The sequence below is a fragment of the Girardinichthys multiradiatus genome, chromosome 23 (genome assembly GCF_021462225.1).
Source record: "Girardinichthys multiradiatus isolate DD_20200921_A chromosome 23, DD_fGirMul_XY1, whole genome shotgun sequence".
NCBI classification, from domain to species: Eukaryota; Metazoa; Chordata; class Actinopteri; order Cyprinodontiformes; family Goodeidae; genus Girardinichthys; species Girardinichthys multiradiatus.
Window position 1 is genome coordinate 30873933 of NC_061815.1, and position 20750 is coordinate 30894682.

Genomic DNA, 20750 nt, shown 5'->3' on the forward strand with positions numbered 1-20750 from the left:
GGATCCTGGCGTACATCCCTGGGTGGTCGAGGTGTTGCAGGATGAAGTGTAGACCTAAGTTAACAGCATCATCTGCCGACCTGTTTGCTCGGTAAGCAAATTGCAGGGGGTCCAGCAGGGGGCCTGTGATGTCTTTCAGGTGCTTCAACACCAGCCGCTCAAAGGATTTCATGACCACAGACGTCAGGGCTACAGGCCTGTAGTCATTTAATCCTACGATGGTGGGTTTCTTGGGCACTGGGATGATGGTGGATCGTTTGAGGCAGGAGGGGACCTCACATTTCTCCAGTGACTTGTTGAAGATCCGGATGAAGATCGGAGCGAGTTGATTTGCACAGGCTTTTAGGCATGATGGGGAGACGTTATCAGGTCCTCCAGCTTTCTTTTTTTTCATCCGCTGAAAGAGCCTGTTTACCTCTTCCTCGGAGATCTTTAGTGCAGGCAGATGATCTGAAGGTCGGGGGTTGGTTGCTTTATAGGAGGAATTTGTTCCTGAATGGGATGTGGAGGAGATGATTTGAGGCGTGAATGGCTTCCTGTCATGTCTGCCGTAGAAACCATTCAGACAGTAGGTCGGGTGAGGATTCTGTTCAGGAAGGGTGGGGGGGCTCCTGTAGGCAGTCAGGTTTCTCAGACCAGTCCATACAGCTGAAATATCAACAGTAGAAAGGCTGTTCTTAAGCTTCTCACTGTAGGTTCTCTTGTCTACTTTGATCTCCTTTTTTAGGTTGTTCCTGGCCTGCCTGTACCGCGCCCAATCTCCACTGCTGTGAGCTTCTTCCTTGTCCCTGCACAGGTTCCTGAGGTGTGGAGTAAACAATGGCTTATTGTTCCCAAAGGTGCAGAAGGTTTTGGTCTGCACACACATGTCCTCACAGAAACTGATGTATGATGTCACCACATCAGTGAGTTGGTTTAAGTCAGTGGCTGAGGTTTCAAAACCAGTCCAGTCTGTGCATTCAAAGCAGGCCTGTAGCATCTGCTTTGATTCCTCAGTCCACTTCTTAACAGTGTGAACCTTGGGTTTGGAAGCTCTTAGTCTCTGTCTGTAGGTTGGGATGAGGTGGATAAGACAATGATCCAAAAAACCCAGAGCAGCAGTCAAATATTTGAATTTAAGGCTTTGACATGATTTCGCAGACTTTTCCATGTGTCCACGTTTTTTTCTGAAAATATTTTATTAACAATACTCAAAATATAAAGTACTACTGACCTTTACTGATTTTTGAGGGGAAAAAAACTCAGCAAGTCATTTTACCAATCAAGAGCCTGATTTGGCCCCATTCCTCTTCAATGAGTCCACAGTCCTTTGCTCTGCTGTGGAGCATTGTTTCACCATCAGTTTACCCTCTTCTAGTGCCTTCCAGTTCACTATTGTGGATGCAGCTGTGCAGCAAACATGACCTTGCCATGCATTGAAACACAGGGTGGGACAGGGTTCACTAGTCAGCAGTGGCAAAAGTTTTAAAGTAAATCATAATGGTAGCCTTTCTGCAGATAAATCAGTGATGGCAAACACTGTAAAGCCTTGCTCTCTCAGGTGGATAATGGCTTTTATGGTTCATTTCATAAGTTAATCAGTGATTTTTAATTGACTGTAGCTGAATGATAGACCTTTCATCTATGCTGCAGCTGCCCCCAACTCTGCCCCAAAGTCAGTTTGGGGGAGGCTTGAACAGAGATAATGCTGGTAGAGATAACACTGCATAATCCGTCAAACTCAGCTACCAGGCAAAACACAAATGAATAAATATTAATAATAATAATTATACCTGTGCTGGAAGTCCTGTTTGAGTGAGAAACTTGTCAAACACATTTGTTCATTTTCATGTAATGAATAAATTTCTATAAATAATCATAAATGAAAAGGAAGTCATGGTAAGTGGGTTGTTGTTGAAAGTTGAATTATTTGTTGCTTTAAGGTTTTTTTGGTTTATTTTTGTAGGCAGTTGAATTGTAATTTGTTTTATTATTACTATTATTATTATAATAAATGAATTAAATAAATCGATAACTAAACAACAAAAAGTATAAATTACAAATATAAGTAAAACTAATGCTTATCCTTTAGCCTTATTTCCTTCATATCTGCATAAATTCTAATTTATTTTCTTATCTGCTCTGCCTTTCAGATGAATGACTTCTAACCAGTGGCTGATCGGCTGAAGTGAAGGATTTTCAAAGACTATCTATTCTACCAGGCTCCATACCATCGCTGCTCAAAGTAGACCGTATACAGCAGTGAATATCCTCTGGATTGCAGAAGATCTGTGCGAACAACTGAGAAAGCGTTTACAGATTTAACAGAGGACAGTTGGACTGATACTGAGGGACAGCAGAGGAAGCTCTGTCCATCGTACCCTCTGGACATTTTAATTATAACTGCCAAACTGTGACGTTTATGTTGTAATAATTGTGATTGTGAAACCTAAAGAAGAGATCAGATTTTCTCATTTGAGGACTTTTTGATGTTTCTTCCCATCTCTGTCCCCGCTGCTCAACAAATAAAATCACTACCAGCCTTTTCAAAGCGAGTGTAGCCCAGCACAATACTTTCTTGCATGACCTAGTGCTTGCATGAGGATCCAGGATTGCTTTTGACTTCCAAGAAGGATCCTTAAGCTCTCAGCTGTCTTCTGACTGCCTGCCCGTCCAACTGTAGCATTTGGGTGTGGAGGGGTGGTTTCAGAATTAAACCTCTGGACACTCAATGAAGATGACTTAGGTTGGCAGGCCTGAAAGCTCCATACCCAGGAAGAGAGAACAAGCTTGGCAGGAGGACTAACACCCACCCAACACACACAAATGTGGACGCCGTGGCGGCTTTGAGCCATGCTGGTGTTGCTGCTTGTGGAGCCCTGGAGTACAGGCTATCATCATCCCTATTTTAATTCACCCAAGCTGAGGAAGATTCAGCAGCCTGAAGGAAAGAGGCTATACTTCTGAGCGATTCAAAGAAGACTGTGAAACTGTGCTAACACAGAGAGATCCAAAGCAACATCCTCAATCACACGCACAGACACTCTAATACTCCTCTCCTCAAATCCCCGACACAGGAAAAACAAAGCTGCGGCGGACGTGAAAGGCACAGAAACTGAGCAGGTTAGAAAGCCCTCGGCAATCACACACTGAGTCGATCAGACCTTTTACACACACGTCTTCGCTGTGCTTTCATCACATTGAGATTCACTACACTTACGGGTCATTTTCTGCTACAGGATAAGAAAAAAAAAATACAATGACACACAAAGCTTGAGTACTTCAAGGGTGACCTTTCTTAGAACCTGTTTTAACTGTTTGGTGTTGGCTGGCACACATTAAGGCAAAAAGTAGAGGTGCGCCGAGAAACCGATTGATTTTATGCTCCACTAACCCTAATCGATGTTTGGCCGACTGGAATCTAAGAATGTGATCTCTGTTGCCATCAGTCAGTAAGAACACTGAACCTAAGCAGCATTAGGTCACACTGACAACACTCTTCAGTGTGGACGTTGTAAATGAGTGAAAATGACTCAAAGTTAGCCATTTTCAGTAAGGTGAGGTGTTTAAAAATAAAGTAACAGGAAGAACAAAAGGAGGAAGACGATTCCAAAAAGGAAACTATTTTCTATGAAGGCATGTCGGCCATCTGGCTGCTACAAACAAGGAGGAGCAGTTTTTAAATTATGATTTTATTTATTACGGAAAAAAAACACTTATACAAACCAACCTGGCTCAGAGTAAGAAAGTAATTGCACCCTAAACCCAATAACTGGTTTTGCTATTCTTGTGTTTGTGACTGCTGGTAATGAGTCTTACATTGCTGTAGTGGAAATCAGAGGATTTTCCTGAATAAATAGATTTAGGTCTGGACTTTGACTAGGCCACTCCAAACCTCAATTGTTTTAATCCATTCAAGTGTCGACTTTTGTTGTGGTTTAGATCATTGTCTGGCTGCCAACATTCTCCTTTAGGATTTTCTAGCAATAAACCGAATTCACGATTCTGTCAATTACAGCAAGTGGTCCAAGTTTCCCAGTCTCTTTACCATTATTAAATTATGAACACTGGCCTTAACTGGGGCTTCACTTGCCTCTGTTAAGGCCCGTGCTGATGTTCTTGGCTCTTTTGTGACCTTCACTGTAAATCTTCAAAGTACTTTCAGTACAAAGGTCACACCAAAAAGGTTAATCAATTTTCCATGTTTTCCCTATTTATGGATAATTGCTTCCACTGGAGTCCCAAAACCTTTGTAACCCATTCTAGGCTGATGATGAAACCCTTTAGCCAACTTCATGCTGTCAGACAGGTTCAGTTTGAATGATTTCTTGATTCATGAGGTCAGGCAGTGGTCAGGGATGTGTGTGGCTAGTGAAACTGAAACAAAAACTTGGTAAATTCATGATTTACCAAGGGGGGAAATTACCTTTGCAAATATGACCAAATATGACCACGAATAGTTTTTTTTCTTCACTCAATAAATGAAACAGTAATGAAACTGCATTTTGTATTTTCTCAGATTATCTTGGTCTGACATTAAAATTAGTTTGACTATCTGAAACATTTAACATTTGGACAAGGAAGCAAAAAAAAACTGATGTAATTTGCAGTTTGAAATCAGATTTATTTTTCTTACAAATTTTAGACTGGACACAACTTTTATTTATTTTTGAATGGATCTATTTTACCATAGGCATTTTACTATCAGACAGATTTCAATGAATGCAGAAAGTAGACAAAATATGCTTTGAAACTTGTCATTTATAGTTCTTAAAGAGTATCAGCTATAATCGGTTTCGGCAGGTTGGAGCATCACAAAATTGGAGAAGCAGAAACTCTGATCAGTCAATCTCGTCAACAAAGATAAGGTTGAGGAGTGAGAAAGAGAAGGAGGGAGTAGGGGAAAGAAAAGGAGGTGGCCTGCTGCATCTGAATGGAAAAGGAGATCTCTGTTGTCAAGGCGGAGAGGAGCTGAGAAGTTGTAGGCAGGGAGACTAAGCTCCATCTGATTGATCCAATCTCAGTGTGTAGGAATCAACAAACAACTGGAGAGGAAACGATAAAAGAAGATTAGAAGAAGATAGAGACAGTGGAAAAGAGGACAATGATCCTTCTGTAAACAAACCTTAAAGTGGATTTAATGACAGGTCATGAAGGAAAGGCGTGCGGATGGGAGAGGTAGATGGTGTAAAAGATAAAGACGCAGAGAGATGAGACAGCAAAAGATCGAACAAGGGATGGCGTAGGACAGAAAATCTCAAGATCATTAAAGCAACATGTCGATTTGAAACTTTGGGATGTGGGCGAAAACACACAAACAAGGTGCTGCCAACAGGATTTTTATGAGACGGAAGTGGGAATGTTGTGGCAGTGAAACATATGCTAGTTGATATTCATAGAGCATCCCAATCTGGTCTCAGCTCCTACCTTTACACTGCCTTTATGTGGATGCGTATATCTGCTATACCTTTTTCTGTCTTCCAAACACAGATCTGAGCTAAAAATAAGATTATGAAAGGAGAAAATCAAGCCAGGGTTCATGCCAAATTCTGTGGCACACACACTTTTTCGCCCTGATGTATCTAATCCCGTGTCAGGCTGAGACAGGAGCTGGTTGTTGTAGATACAGATCTCTGTCACATTGTCACATGGAGACGGCATATAAAAGTACCAAACACAGCTATTTTTACACCTATCTAACAGAGAAAACAACACCCAGTCAGGGATTGGATCCATTCTTCTTTCTGCAGCGAACTCAGCTGATACCAACTTCAGTCTTCACTGCCAGGAACTCATTTCCCCTCTCCTCCCCTGACTGACTGTCCAAGTCTCCATCTGTCTCCTCACCCCATTCCAACCTCTTCATTTCTTCTATTGTCGCCATCTCTTGTTTGCTTTGCATGGATTTTGACTGCAGCCGAGGGGCAATTTTGCATCGAGCACAGAGTTCATGCACGAACACACATGTGTGTGTACAGAGGGGGGGGAAAGGGAAAAAAACTTGCCTTTGGATGATTTGTTTATCAAATGTGCTGTCAAATCATGTGAGCACTTTCACATCAGGGGACATGTCCCAGCCTGAGGCTACCCAAAAGACAAAGGGTTTATTGGTTAAATGTAATTCTACAAATGTTGTTACTGTACATTACTCCAATTGCACAGATAGATTAAGGTGAAAGCACAAACATTTTATTTGTATTAAACAAATTAGGCTATTAAATTTAATCCATGGATTCTTTTTGGGAAACATAAAATATTGACCAAATGAAATACCGTGAAATGAAAACTTAGGCGTTTTCTCACCTTTAAATGTTTCAGATCATTGAAGAAATTTAAATATATAAGACAAAAATAACATGAGTGAATACAGTGTGCAGTTTTCAGCTGATGATTTTATCTATTAAGGGGAAAAAGCTATATATCACCCTGGACCTATGTGAAAAAGTAACCACACTAGCTACACCCAGGTCTGATCACTGCCAGACCTGTCCTCTATTAGTCTGGAAAGGTTTACAAAGCTAATATTAACTGTTTAAGTCCAGTGAACCACAGTCACAGTTATTATCAACAAATAGAGCAAACATGGAACAGTGGGAAACCATTCCAAAGGTCGACGGCCTACTAAAATGACTCCAAGAGTGTTTTGATGACTCATCCAGGAGGTCAAAATAGAGCCCAGATGAAGATCTAAAGCTCTGCCTGATTCAACAATAAGAAAGAGACAAGGCAAAAAAGAGCATCCATTGGACAGCTCCAAGGTTAAAACCACAGATGTCCAAAGAGAACACAAAGGTCTGTCTCAGATTTACCAAAAATATCTTGATGATCTGCAGAATGTTTGGGAAAATATTCAGGAAGTGACGAGACAACAGTGGAACATTTTGGAAGGCGTGTGTCATGTTACAAATGGCCTAAAACTAATTCAGCTTTCGGAAATAAAATTAACAATAATTACACATGGTGGTGGTAGTGTGATGTCTGGGACAGTTTTACTTTTTCAGGACCTGGACTATTTGGTGCATTAATGGAACCATAATCCTGCTATATCAGAAAATCCTAAAGGAGATGTCAGGCCATTGGTTTCTGACCTTAAACTCAAGCCAACTTGGGTTAAAAGCAGGACAATGATCCAAAGCACAGTAGCAAGTCCAATACTGCTTAAAAAAGAAAATAAAAATCTAAACAAAATAAGGTTTTCAAGTGGCCTAGTCAATCTCCAAACTTATATCGGATTGAAATGTTCTGGCATGACCAAAAACAGGTTATTCATAATTGATAAAACTATAAATAAATAAATAAATAATAACGAATAAAAGACACAACGTAATTTTATACCTGATGGCAGTAGTTGCCATTAAAGGTCAAACCACCAGTTATGAGGTTTGGGGAGCAGCTACTTTTTTAGATAGGGCCAAATTGGTCTGGATAGCTTTTTTCCCCTCTGAAAACTACATTTTGTATTTATGCAGTTTATCTTTGTCTGAAATTAAAAGTTGTTTCACGATCTGAAACATTTATTTGTAACATAAATCAAAAACAGCAGAAATCTATAAGGGGGGCAAAACTTTTTTAGAGCCCTCTATTATTGTTTCTCTGGATAAAACAAGGAAGATCCCATAGGTCCTGAATAATTTATATTTTACGAACATGAACTGCAAGATTAAAACATGTATTATACACTTAGTGCTCGGTATGTTTATTTATTTGTGTAAGCAGTTCACCAAGTGGTCATGACCTGAAACACACACATCATGCATCTGAGTAAACCTTCAGAAATCAGTGAAATGATGTTTCTCTGTTGAGTTATTATCCTGCCAGGGTGAGATCTAACGCTGTCACAGCAACTTTGATACTTGTGTTGTTTTCAGATACATCAACTGCACTACAGCCAATTAATCTAATCTCTTTCTCCCTGATCTATTCTCCATTTTATCTTCGTGTCCCTCGCTCCAATTCTGTTAACCTCCCAGGAAATAAAGCCTTCTTCACTTATTTTCCCCCATTTCAACTGTCACTGTCCAATTTTCTCCATTTCTGTTGTCTCTTTGCTTTCTCTGATTCTTATAATCTTTATCGCCGGTCAACCTACCCCTCGTTGCACTCACTGGATCTAAATGTCACTTTGTCTTCTGCTTGGTCGCTCTGACCCATATAATACTGGACAGTTTCTCTTCAGGGCATCAAACTCTTTTTAACTCTTGAGATAAAAGTCTTCACTTTTGCCAGCAGGTGAAAATTTCAAAATTGAGCATCTTACAGAACTGTTCAACTGTCCAGTTTTCTTTTTATTTAAAAGTAATATGTCAGTACCCCTTTGGCTTTAGAGTGATTGACATATCCTTGTATTAATCTAGTTTTTCCTTTCTTTTTTGGTTAGGAGCTGTGCACCAACATGGCAGCTGAAAGTCTTGCCGAGCTTCGCGATTGGCTATTTCTCCTCCTCCTGGTCCTCACCTTATTGGCTGAGGTGCTGGAGCTGGCAGCAGCTGCAATCGCCATGGAGACAGGCGAGGGAGATGAGGGCATTGTTTGTCCCTCCGTGTGCCGCTGTGATGAGGGCTTTGTCTACTGCAACGACCGTGGCCTGAGCATAATCCCTCCACTGCCATTAACTGCTGCTATCCTCTACTTACAGAGCAACCGGCTGAGCAACGCCGGGCTGCCACAGTCATTGGAACGCAGCACTTCTATACGAGTGATCTACCTATACGCCAACCAGCTGGATGAGTTTCCGATACACCTTCCACCCTCCTTAAGGGAGCTCCATTTGCAGGATAATAATATACGAACGTTACCGCGATCAGCTTTGGCCAAGTTACCATTACTAGAACGTTTACACCTGGATGATAACTCAATATCCACAGTTAGCATCCAGGATCGAGCTTTTTCTGGGACTCCGAGGCTTCGACTACTGTTTCTGTCTCGGAATCACCTATCAAGCATCCCCGCAGGCCTTCCGGCATCACTGGAAGAGTTGCGACTGGATGACAACAGGATTAGTACAATCCCAACGCATGCTTTCCGCGGTCTCTCCTCCTTGCGACGTCTGGTCCTGGATGGAAACCTGCTAGCCAACACACGCATCGCAGACGATACCTTTTCTCGTCTATCCAACCTGACGGAGCTGTCTCTAGTCAGAAACGCTCTGCAGTCTCCACCGGTCAACCTCCCTTCAGCTCACCTGATACGACTACACTTGCAAGACAACGGGATGACCCACATACCAAGGGCAACGCTGGACGGGATGAAGCGTCTACAGAGGCTGGACTTGTCAGGAAACAATCTGACAAGTCTGCCTCGAGGAATTCTGAGAGACACAGAAAGTATGGAGCTGCTGCTGCTGCGAGGGAACCCCTGGTACTGTGGTTGCAACCTTCACTGGCTTCATTCCTGGCTGCATGGACGTGGGTCAGCAGTGACAGTCAGAGGCCTCATCTGTCAGGGGCCTGATTCTGTACGGGGCCAGTCACTCAGAGATCTAACATCATTGATGGAGCAGTGTGAAGGCTCTCCTGCAGGTTCTAGTCCTGGAGAAGTGGTAAACCCAGTAGAGAAAGATAGAGGAGGTGAAGATGATGTTGGAGAGAGTCAAGTAGTGTCTCATGGGAGCACCACTACTCCCCCTCTGTTGGTCCCTACACAAGGTTCTCTCTTCATTCTGCGGCCTAAACGGCCTGGCCTCATTATGCCCCTGCCTCCAGGGGAAGGTGGACAAGTATCTGGAGAGGCCTTAGAGCTGACTGTTAAACCTCTCTCTTCGGACAGTGTCCTTGTGAGTTGGCTGTACCCACAGCCAGCGCCCTCCTTCCGTCTGTCATGGCTAAGAATGGGAAGCAGTGCAGCACTTGGCTCAATGACAGAGACTTTGGTTCCTGGAGAGAGGAGGCAGTATCTCCTTACCCAGCTCACTCCACGTTCCCGTTACCTCATATGCCTTCTGCCACTACGACAGGAGGCCTCTTTTGGGGGATCCAGTATGGGTTCATCTCGAGCTAGCAGCATTGACACAGACAGTAAAGACTCAGCTCCAGCCTGTGCTCAAATAGAGACTGGAGATGTCAGCTCTGGAGGGCAGGGTGAAGATAACGAGGGACAGGACTCTGAGCTAACAGCTCTGCCATTAGCTGGAATAATAGGAGGAGCCACTGCATTGGTGAGCTTGCTCTTAATCTTTGCTATCTTCTGCTGGTATGGACAGAGATCAGGTTACATGTCTGGGGACTCAGGCTCATACAACAGAGGCCGGGGTGGGAAGCATTATGATGACTATGTAGAGTCAGGCACCAAGAAAGACACTTCCATCCTAGAGATCAGGGCCCCTCCTGCAGGGTTTCAGATGACAGCTATGGCCCATCAGTCCCTGCAGCCTAAGCTGGAGGATGTTACCTATATCCACACCATTTTCCCTTCTTCCTCCTCCTCTTCCTCCCAAGCTAACGGGACCTACCGGAGCAGCCATGGAGCTGGCAGTCTCAACGGTACCATCCTCAGCCAAGCCAGCCACCATCATGTTACTTATGGTACTAACCGTGGCTACAGAGAGGGTGGCATCCCTGACATAGATTATGCCTACACGTGATGATGCAAGGCACACTCCCTGAGCTACCAGAGTCCTTGTTGGCTGGTGGCATTTTGCCCTTGGTTTCCAAAGTACCCTCTGTGCCTCTGATGGTTCGATTCTGATTGGTTTGCTTAGTAGATGATGATGATAGGACAATGTTAATGAGCGGCAGAAGTAAGAGTCCCACTATACTCTTTTGCGGTACCCTACAGAATACATTAGGCTCTTCTCTCAGCATTGCTTATTGTTCTAAATGGTTATGTTTCCTCCTTTGGAAATCTCAGTGTCTTTCAAACCTACTGCTCTTCTCAGCTCATAATAATACAAGGTAACTTATTTGAGGTTGATATACTAGGCTTAGCTGATTTAGCAGGAGATATATTTATATTATGAGGAAAGGGCACTTGATGTGTATAGAGATAGGGCTCATATCTTCCTTCCAACTGTAAGCTCTGTGCTGTATAGATAAAACAGATGACAGAAAGGAGAAATCAATGGTTGTTATAACCCACAGATGACAATGCATCATGGCTGACATGAAAAGATGTGTTCCTAGCTCCCTTCTTTCCTCCGGTTTACTCCCCCCTTCTTAATTTTTCCATCTTTCCACCTCTTGTTTAGTTTTTTCCTTTCTTTTAGAAGCTGAAGCTCTTTTTCTTTTATTCCTCTCGTGTCTTTTGTGGTGCTGTGAGCAGAGGACGACTTTGTTCTCGCCAAGGGAGCTGACAGCAGTGATAACAGCTCTGACAGAGACGGGAGACACAAACCACAGCATGGGTAGACTAATGAGAGGGAAAGAGAGAGGGAAAGTGTGTGTGTGGGGGGGTGATGGATTGATGGGTGGATGGAGGAAAGAAGATAAAAGACAACGAGGGGGAAAACAGAAAGGGTTGCTGTTTGGGTGGGTGCAGTCTCTCAGAGAGGTGGCTTGCTTTTGGCAAAGAGCGAGGAACAAGAAGAAAGAAACAGGAGTTAAGTTAAAAAGGGCGTGTGACCAATGAAGCGGCAGGAGGCAAAAAAGAGGACAAAAGGAAAAGAAGATCGAGGGGAAGAGGGCTGACAACTGGAATAATGTGAATTCTTCATCTTAAAAAATGGATGAAATTTCGCCCACAGCGTGGCCACTGCTTCCAACAAATATGAGTGATAAAAGACTGCATGATTTTGTCAAAAGCTTGATTGAACTGTGTTTGATTTATAGAGTTAAGAACATTTCAATAAATAAAACGAAGCAAGGAAGAGGCAAGACAAACAAAAGGCAAAATATTCTCCAAGCAAACAATACGAATAAAAAAACTCTGAATTAAGGAGAACAGCATTAACCCAGTTTTTAATTCGGCTTGGTCTTATTAAATTATCCTTTCAACAGTAATGAAAGAAACCGATCGTGCAACTTATAATAGTAACTCATTAATCTTCAAGAGGAAGGACAAACCTTTTTATTTGGAAATAACTTGGCAAAGCAGATACTTTTTGTGGAGGATAATATGAAGACTGAGCTCTTATTACACATATTATACAACTTGAGGTTGATTAAAGAAGGTTTTTTTATATAATTTTATTGTTTGGGGGAACATACTAATAGAAAAATATCTATCATGTTAAATGTGATTTTGCATTCTGATATTTATGTGTTCTTCTAAAGTCTGGTCCCACATAAAACTACAGTAATTTTGGTTCATCTAGTACCATGGTTCAACATTTTATATAAAAAAGCAGCACCTCTCTAAACGAAGTTGACATCAGAAACAGATTTGGACTTTTTTAGTTTGTTGGGTTTGTCATAAAAAAAGAAGAAATGAAAACACACCTATTAGCACTGCATGTTTGAATTAGAAATGTTCAAAATTCATGTTGGAAAAATAAACACAAAGGCCTCCTAAAATTAGAATTCAAAGAAGGAAAAACTGGAGTTTCTCATTCACATCCTGATCTCAAATATGGCTGCCATGTAGGAGTTAGAGGTTTATTTGCACCTTCAGGCCATTTGTATCTCATTAAATCTTTCACGCACATACACTATTGAACATTGTCTGTTAGTGTTTGAGTGGATGAAAGTACACACTGCTAATAGTAATAAGCTTTGTCACTGTGAACAAAAACTGATAAAACCTATAGGTGTTTCGACTTGTTGGTGGAACATGGATTCGTTTGGGTTTAAAGTAATCTCCAGATCTAAGCTTGGACTTCAGAAGTAGTCACCATCACTTGTTCTTGGCTCCTCAAACATTTCTAAGTGCACCTTTTAGGTAGTATCTGTTTAAAGCTAAGATCACTGATCTTGAACAACAATTTTTACAGGCTGTTTGAACTTTGAAGCTCTTTTCTTCATCATTTTTAAATAGTTGATGTCACAGGCACAAAACATAAAGCTTTATAGAGCTTTAATCACTGGAGTCAATTTTATAATTAAAAATACCAAATTGATGTTCTGTTCAACTTCCTAGTCGTGAGCTTTGGCCTCTTTAGTCTTTTCACAGACAAAAATATATTTTTAAAAAGCTACCTGTGACTTTAGGTTTCTGTAATGCTCAGATATAAGGTTTACATAAACTGTATAAATCAAGACACATTATTCTCTCACAGTGAATCAGAATAAACGTTCTCTTTTTTAGGTCAGTAATTGATGCCGAAGTTATTTATGTATATTTGATTTCAGAATTATTTGTCTTTTTACAGAACTTTTTTAATACTTTTTTTCTAAGTCTGAAGTTTACATACATCCTTAGTACTTGTTAGAATTGCCTTTAAACAGCATAACACATAAAATATTTTGATTATCCAGTTTCCTGGAATTTAGGGCCGTTCCTCCTGACAGAACTGGTGAGGTTCTGAGTCAGAGACAGGACTGATTTCCGCATTACTGTTACACACCTTTTCAGTGCTGCCCGCTAATTTTCTATGGGGCTGAGATCAGGGATTTGTGGTGGCCACTTCTAAACATTGACTTTGTTGTCCTTAAGCCACTTAGAGTCACTATTCATTTAGAACAAACATTTGTGCCCAAGCTTTCTGGATGACGTCTTGAGATGTTTCTCCAATATTTCCACATAATATTTCCCTCATTATGCCATCTGTTCTGTGAAGTGCACCAGTCCCTCCTGCAGTAAAACACCCAGGCAACATGATGCTGCCATTCCCATTGCTTTCAGTTGGGATACTCTTCTGAAGCTTTCAAACATCACATTTTTTAATCTAAATGTAACAATGATTACTATGGCCCAAAAGCCTCAGTTTTAATTTCAGACGACATATCTCAAAAAATAAAGGTTGTTGTCCCCTGAGTGCATCTGCAAAGTGTAACCTGGGTTTTATGTTCGTTTTGGAGTAATGGCTTCTTCCTGTCAGTACAGGACTCCCAGACACAGAACTCATCTCCTTCCTGATAGGTATAATAGATGGATATCTTTATGGTCCTTTTATTTGCATATAATTGTTTGAACAGATGAACGTGGCACCTTCAGGCCTCTGGAAATTGTACCTGAGGTTGACGATTATTGAGATTTGTGGAGGTCCATAATTATCTTCCTAATATTTTAACTGATTTCCTTTGATTTTCCATGAGGAGGCAGCTGTTGGACAGGTCTGTTTCTATTTAACTCAAATGTTGTGAACAAACAGATAAGAAGTGTTAGTGTAGGTAAATGTCTGTCTTTAAAATAAATTAATAAAAAAAATCTATTTCATTATTCTGGCATTTAGCAAATAGGAATTATTTTGGTTATCCTAATTGAACTAAAGCAGGAAAATGTTGGAAAAAAAATTGTTGTGTGTCCTTGTATACACTCTGCTTAGATGTTTTGTTTTAACAATCAGCTGAGATAACTCAAACATGAAATCGCAGCATCAAGGACTTTTATTCTTATCAAGTCACCAACATGAACCATTTTAACTTTAATTCTTCAAGCTAAAGCATTGAAATCAGTTTTTTAAGCTAAATTATTTAAGATAAGCTGATAAATTGCTGACAGTGAAACATTTGTTGACATTTGTTTGGATGTCCAGCTTTATGTCTCTAGCTCTGCATTGACACAGGATCTATTAACAGCCCGACTGCTTTACTGTCAATGCACTCTCAATAATAATAATAATAATAATAATAATGCAAACACAGCCACAAAAAAGCAGCACCTGCTCTCTGACTGCCTTTCACTGACCCCACCAACAGATACAAATGCGGAAGGAACTTTGATGGAAGATCAAATTTAAACCATTGCCAGATTTTCAGATGAAGGAGAAGGATAGAGAGGGGTTGGGATGTAGAAGGGAAATTTAGAAAGAGCACTTTAGTGTTGAAACCTGTTCCTGTTTTCTTTTGGTTGTACTCTGCTGATTTTCCTTCTTGTGTTACTGTGTACCGATGATAATCCAGGCACTCTGGTGTGTATTTTCTTTCATTTCTTTAGAATTGTATTTGTTTTTTACTTTTTTAAATTCAGTTTTTGAAAGAGCAGTAAAGCTACCATTCATTCTTTCTAGAAAATCTTTCCTTTAAAAATCTCCTCAGATGTGATACTGAAAACACTCTTATGTATAGACAAAACCGAGTGCAAAACGCTGTTTCATTTATTGGTCTGTCGTGTGTTTTTCTACGCGGATGAATAAAGACTTGTGAGAGGAAAAGCAGTTCTATGTGTTTTTTTTCTGTGTGTGTGTTTGCATGAAAGGAGTGGGGGTCCATCAAACCAACAACAAAAGTCCAAATAAAGCACCTAAAGACACACAAGAAATAAAGGAAAATCAATGTGAGGCTGAGATTATTAATATGATTCACAACGAGTTGGCATGGGCCTTGTTAAATCACACACACTGGATGAATACATCAGCGGCGTTATGATTCAATTTAGAGGCATCAGCCAGCCCAGAGCGGAGAAGTCTGCGTGAATGTTGTATGTTTTAAAGAGGTGAGGATGCGCTGCTCTTCTATGTTTGGGTGAAAACATGCCTCTCATTCTAAGTGAGTGCTAATGCTTGTGTAAGCATGGATCAATATAATGAACGCAAGAGTGTAAGTGTCCATATTTGACTTGCTGCTTGTGATGGGTGTTAGAGAAAGAAACACACAGTGTACAGAAAGAGAAAACTTGATGTCTGAGAGAGCTGACAGACTGAATGATGTCTAATTATTATACGTTTGTATTTTAAAGCTCACTGTATGACTGTTTCTGTGCTCCTAACTACAAAGGCCTGAGACTTCATCAGTCACTGGCAGGCTTTTTTTTATTTTACTGTCAAAGTCCATTATCTAGTGTAAGGCCCTCCAGCTTAATTTTTCTAACTTACACCCAACAAACATAATGCACACCCAGAGACAGGCGTGTGTGTCGTTTCGGTCTGAAGTTTAACCTTACGCTGCAACATATGAGATCATAGGAGAAGCCTTCCATTAAGTTACATCTACTAACACATCACTTTTCTTAAAATATCTAATCCAGGAGAAAGACTGTTGCTGAAGCACAACAGCAAAGTGTCACGTTTTACTGTTTTCCTTTTAAACCCTTTTCATTCTCCGTGTGTCGCCTCTTTGCTTGTGACAAATTGGGCCACTGATTTGCAGGAGAACAGTTTAACTTTGTGTTTTCTGCACCGCAGTGTTGTGAAGGGTGATTTAAGGCTGCACTGTAGCAAACCCTCCAGTGTTTGCATGCATTATAGGCCTATTTAGTTAAAGGTCAATTTATTCCCCCTAAATGCGTTTGTTTTGGCGTGGTCAAACAAATCCTTGCTCCGGGTCTATTTTCACGGTTAGTTTGAATGGAAATTTTCCCACAAATTGCAGGTATCCCTCAGACAAACCTGCAAGACTGATCACACATTTGTATTTCTTTCAGACTTTGAATTTAAATGGCAGTAGTCTAGGGTAGAGCACAGATGAAAAACAGTTAAAAACAACAAGTGGACTAAACAAACAGGCACATGAATAAAACTAAGCATTTTTCTATGTTCAATATTTAACGTTTTTTAGACTCAGATTTGTAGATTTTTACTGGATACCATAAAACAACACAATACTAAAGTTGGCATCTGATTCATGAGTGGGGAAAGAGGTATTTTCCAAGAATATAATTTAAACAATTCTATCTTTTAATAATTTGAACTAAAAAAGTGAAACCCCTTTAGGTAATTTACACACACAAATGTAAGTTAAGCATTTTATTTCTGTTAATTTTGATGATTATGACTTGCAGCTTATTAAAAACCAAAAATTACAACATCACATAAGACCAATAAACAAAGATTTTATGAAACACTATCATGGAGTAAGACTCCTGACTAGACAGTTGTCCAGCAAATGCTGCTTGACACCCTACAACAAGGGTATGCCACAAAAGGTAAGGCTAAAGAAACTGGGTCGTCATAGAGTGCTGCAGCCAAGCATTCTAATGGAAAGTTAAGTGGAAGGAAGAAGCATGGAATGGAAAGATGCAAAGATACAACAGATAACATCAGACTTGAAAAGTAAATTCTATTCAAGAGTTTGGGAAGTCCAGCGTATAGTTTCCAGTAAGTGTTAGCCTGAGGATCCATGTCATCTGCTGGTGCTGGTTCACTGAGTTTTATCAGGTCCAAAGTCAAGGCAGCCATCTAACCGGAAATTGAAAAACACTTAATGCATCCCTCCGATGACAAACGTTATGGAGATGCTGGTTTCATTTTCCTACAGGACTTGGCCCCTGGACACACTGCTAAAAGTACCGATACATACTTTGATGACCATGGCATCACAATTTGTATTGGTCTGTAAACTCACCTGACCGAAACCCATAGCAAATCTTAGCAGTATTGTCAAGAGAAAGAAGAGAAACACAAAATCCAACAATGCAGACGAGCTGAAGGCCACTATTAAAGCAGCATGGGCTTCCTTTAGCTAAGCAGAGAAACAGGGTGATTACCTCCATGCCACGTTTTATTGATGCAATAATAATGCACAAGGATCCCCGACCAGGAACTGATTGCATTTTGAAATATTCTTATTTTTATGAAACAGATGTTTAGCCTATATTTGCTCTGAGGCAATTTTTTTAATTAACAGAAAAAAATACTAATAAATAAAATAACTAATAATTCACTGTATGCTTAGTGAATCTTGATATGAGCTTCACTTTTTGAGTTAAATTGCTTGCAATTACCATTTCTCAAGATGGATGGATGGATGGATGGATGGATGGATGGTTGGATATTTTTATAAATTTGCATCTTCTATAGGTTCCTCAGGCAGAAACAAAACAAAAAAACTAAATTGTAAATTAGGTTGATAAAAACTCAAGTTGTGGCAAATCAAAAATAAATGACGCATTTAAATAGAAATTAATCTTTTTTTTTTCTTAATAGAAATTCAGATTTATATCGCTTTGACAACACACTAAAGATTAAAGTCTGGAAACATGTTTCCCAATGCTCATCCAGACCTGGATGATGATAAATTTGTATTCCACACTCTACATGACCACGTAGAAACCCTGTTAGAGTAACTCCCAGCACTGTGGCTGTTGGTGAATTCTTTCAACAAACTAAAAATCTAAGCCAAAGTGGAGTGATGATTTTTATTTTTTTGCCCAAGACTCAGTGTGACTTTGATTTTTCCTCTTGCTTGTGGTCACCATGGCCTCTGACTCAAGATAGCATCTCTGTCAAATAAATTTCTCTTTTTTTATTTGGTCAAAACATTTTTTTTTTGTGTGTTCACTCTGACTCATACTTTGCTTTAACTTTTCACACCATGACTGTTTTCCCTCAGAATGCAACAAAAGAGAGAAACTCATTTTAAAATAATCCATTGTTGCTTTTGCTGTGTTCATGTTCTGAACTGACAGGAGAAAAGGTGATTCTGAAGGACCGTGAACCAGCAGGATAACCAACACTGACAGGTTTCTATTCACACAAACACACTGAGAGAAACCAGGCACACACCTCAGAGCAATGTGACACAACAGCAGCAACAACAAAAACTTGAAGCCGGGGTGGTCTTTGTAGCTGTGGATGGAGGGGACATGAGTGAAGTAAACAAGGCAGAGAGCGAACTAAGACGGCCTCTGGGAGGTTTTAACAACGCCAGCTGTATAAATCAGGCTGCCTATCAGAGGGAGAGATGCTACAGTGTCACTGTAAAAACCTCTCTAGTTAAAAAGGACGGCAGAAACATTTCAGAGAAACTGTTCCAGCATAACAACATCGTCCTTTTACAGCAGCTTTCATCTTTTCACTTCAATCTGCTTAATTTTGAGCCAGTTCACTGCTGCATTTTTTTCTAACCTTGCTTGTGGGCAACAGAGAATAAGATACTGAAGAATATTGAAGACATTTACAACCTTAAGTATTGTTTATGCAACTTCCCTCATTATCACACTGGCATTGAGTGAGTAAAATAACCTCTCTATGAACGTTAACAAAACTAAGGAGATGATAGTGGACTTTAGGAGACAGCGTGAAGGCCAGCATTCCCCCCTCGATATTAATAACGCTGAGGTGGAGCAGGTCAGCAGCTTCAAGTTCCTCAGCGTTCACATCACTGAGGACTTATCCTGGGCAGTACATGCAGACACTGTGGTCAAGAAAGCCCGACAGAGACTCTACTTCCTTAGAAGGTTGAGGAAGTTCGGTATGAAAACCAGCATCCTCACAAACTTCTACAGGTGCACTATTGAGAACCTCCTGACAGACTGCATCACAATGTGGTACGGAAACTGCACCTGTCAGAGACGGAAAGCACTTCAGAGGGCGGTGCGAATGGCAGAGGTCATCACTGGCAGCAGTCCCCCCCCGCCCCATCCAGGACACCTACCGCAGCCGGTGTCTGTGTAAAGCACGCAGCATCATCGAGGACCACACTCACTCAGCAAAAGGCGGTACAGGTGCCTGCCAGCATGCACAAAAAGACTTTAAGACAGTTATTACCCACAAGCTGTCAGACTACTGAACTCTTTACAATAATACTGCACCAAACCACATTTATGACACTTTATTAGCTTATTGCTGCTGCACGATGTGTATTCTTTTTATTGCACGCCATCAGTACTTGTGTTTTTGTATTGACATGAACGGTTCTTCTGATCCCCAGCATTTCATTGCATTGTTGACTGTGTGTAACCCTGGATATGACAAATAAACCAATACAATAACATTGTCTTCTTTGCCTTATAGTTTAAGATAAACTCTTGGATATTCAATTTTATCTCCACTCCACATGAGTACTCCTTACGGATTACTCATGTGGAGTGGATTACCCTCTTCTGAAGCTTTCAGTCATCAGTGAAGTCGACCCGCCTCACCGCCCGCCTCTCTTGGGCCACATGCCGGACCACCCAGACACCTTGGCACGTCTCCTTGCTGGAAACTTGTGATTCCTCTGGAGCGATGACTTTCAGCCTTTTCTTCAGCACAACCAGACACGTCTCAGCACACCCCAAAAAATGAATAATTAAATTCCAGGGGCACCGTAAATTATTCATGGCGTTAAAAATGCCACACAGTGATCTGAGAACAGAGCAGAGCTTCGGCACAAACACGGAGAACTCAGTGCCACTTGCTGAACTTAACAGCAAAATATAAACTAAGTAAGAAACAAAGAACTGCTGTTAATTAGGGGGCAAAAATTATTTGACTTTGTCAACATTTAGCTGCAGGCTGTGAAAAAACTACATTTAACTTGAAATAATGATTGGATCAACTATTCTGCTTCAGTAAGCAAAACATTATATTTAAATAAAGCTTAGATTTTTTTCTACCAGCTTTGTTAGAAGCTGTGTCAAGAGTTTTACTCAGGGGGGAAATGACTAACATAAAGAATGTCATCAGCCTCCTCCCCATTTTTCCTTTTTATTACCTTAAAACTTTAGATTTTAAAAGATTTTGTGTGTTGTAGAAACACAAAATAAAAACATGCCACTAACCAGCGTAAATTACTCCAAAACATTTATCAGGTGGCAAATATGTAATCCCTCCACCATCCATTGGCCCAGAGTTCTTGTCAGCAGAAAGTGGAAAGTTTCTAGTCGCCCAAATCGGCTTATAGGTCACAAGGGCTCGTTTTTAAACCAAGCCAGTAACTGGGCTAAACACAACCACGGCTCCCAGTGCAGCCGCACCCCAAACCCCCAGCCAGCCCATAACCCAGAGGCAGATGGCCCGTTATCTAGTAGTGCGCCAAAGACAGGACCCTCAGTCTCCAGACTAATATTGAGCCAGCCTGAGGCCTAGACATATTAATAAT

The 20750-nt window shown here is 40.7% G+C and overlaps 2 protein-coding genes across 8 annotated transcripts in view; one reads left to right on the plus strand and one right to left on the minus strand.

The window, feature by feature from the left end:
- flrt1b (fibronectin leucine rich transmembrane protein 1b) overlaps positions 1 to 15163 on the plus strand; it is a 58996-nt gene extending 43833 nt beyond the window's left edge. For all 6 annotated transcript variants that reach the window (XM_047353213.1, XM_047353211.1, XM_047353209.1 and 3 more), the window contains 2 exons: positions 2133 to 3102; positions 8357 to 15163. In XM_047353213.1, coding sequence (XP_047209169.1) covers positions 8372 to 10558 — 2187 coding nt within the window. In that variant the 5' untranslated portion in view covers positions 2133 to 3102; positions 8357 to 8371 and the 3' untranslated portion in view covers positions 10559 to 15163. The remainder of the gene's footprint in view (positions 1 to 2132; positions 3103 to 8356) is intronic.
- Positions 1 to 20750, minus strand: part of macrod1 (mono-ADP ribosylhydrolase 1) — a 226039-nt gene that overhangs the window by 178544 nt on the left and 26745 nt on the right. The window lies entirely within an intron of this gene.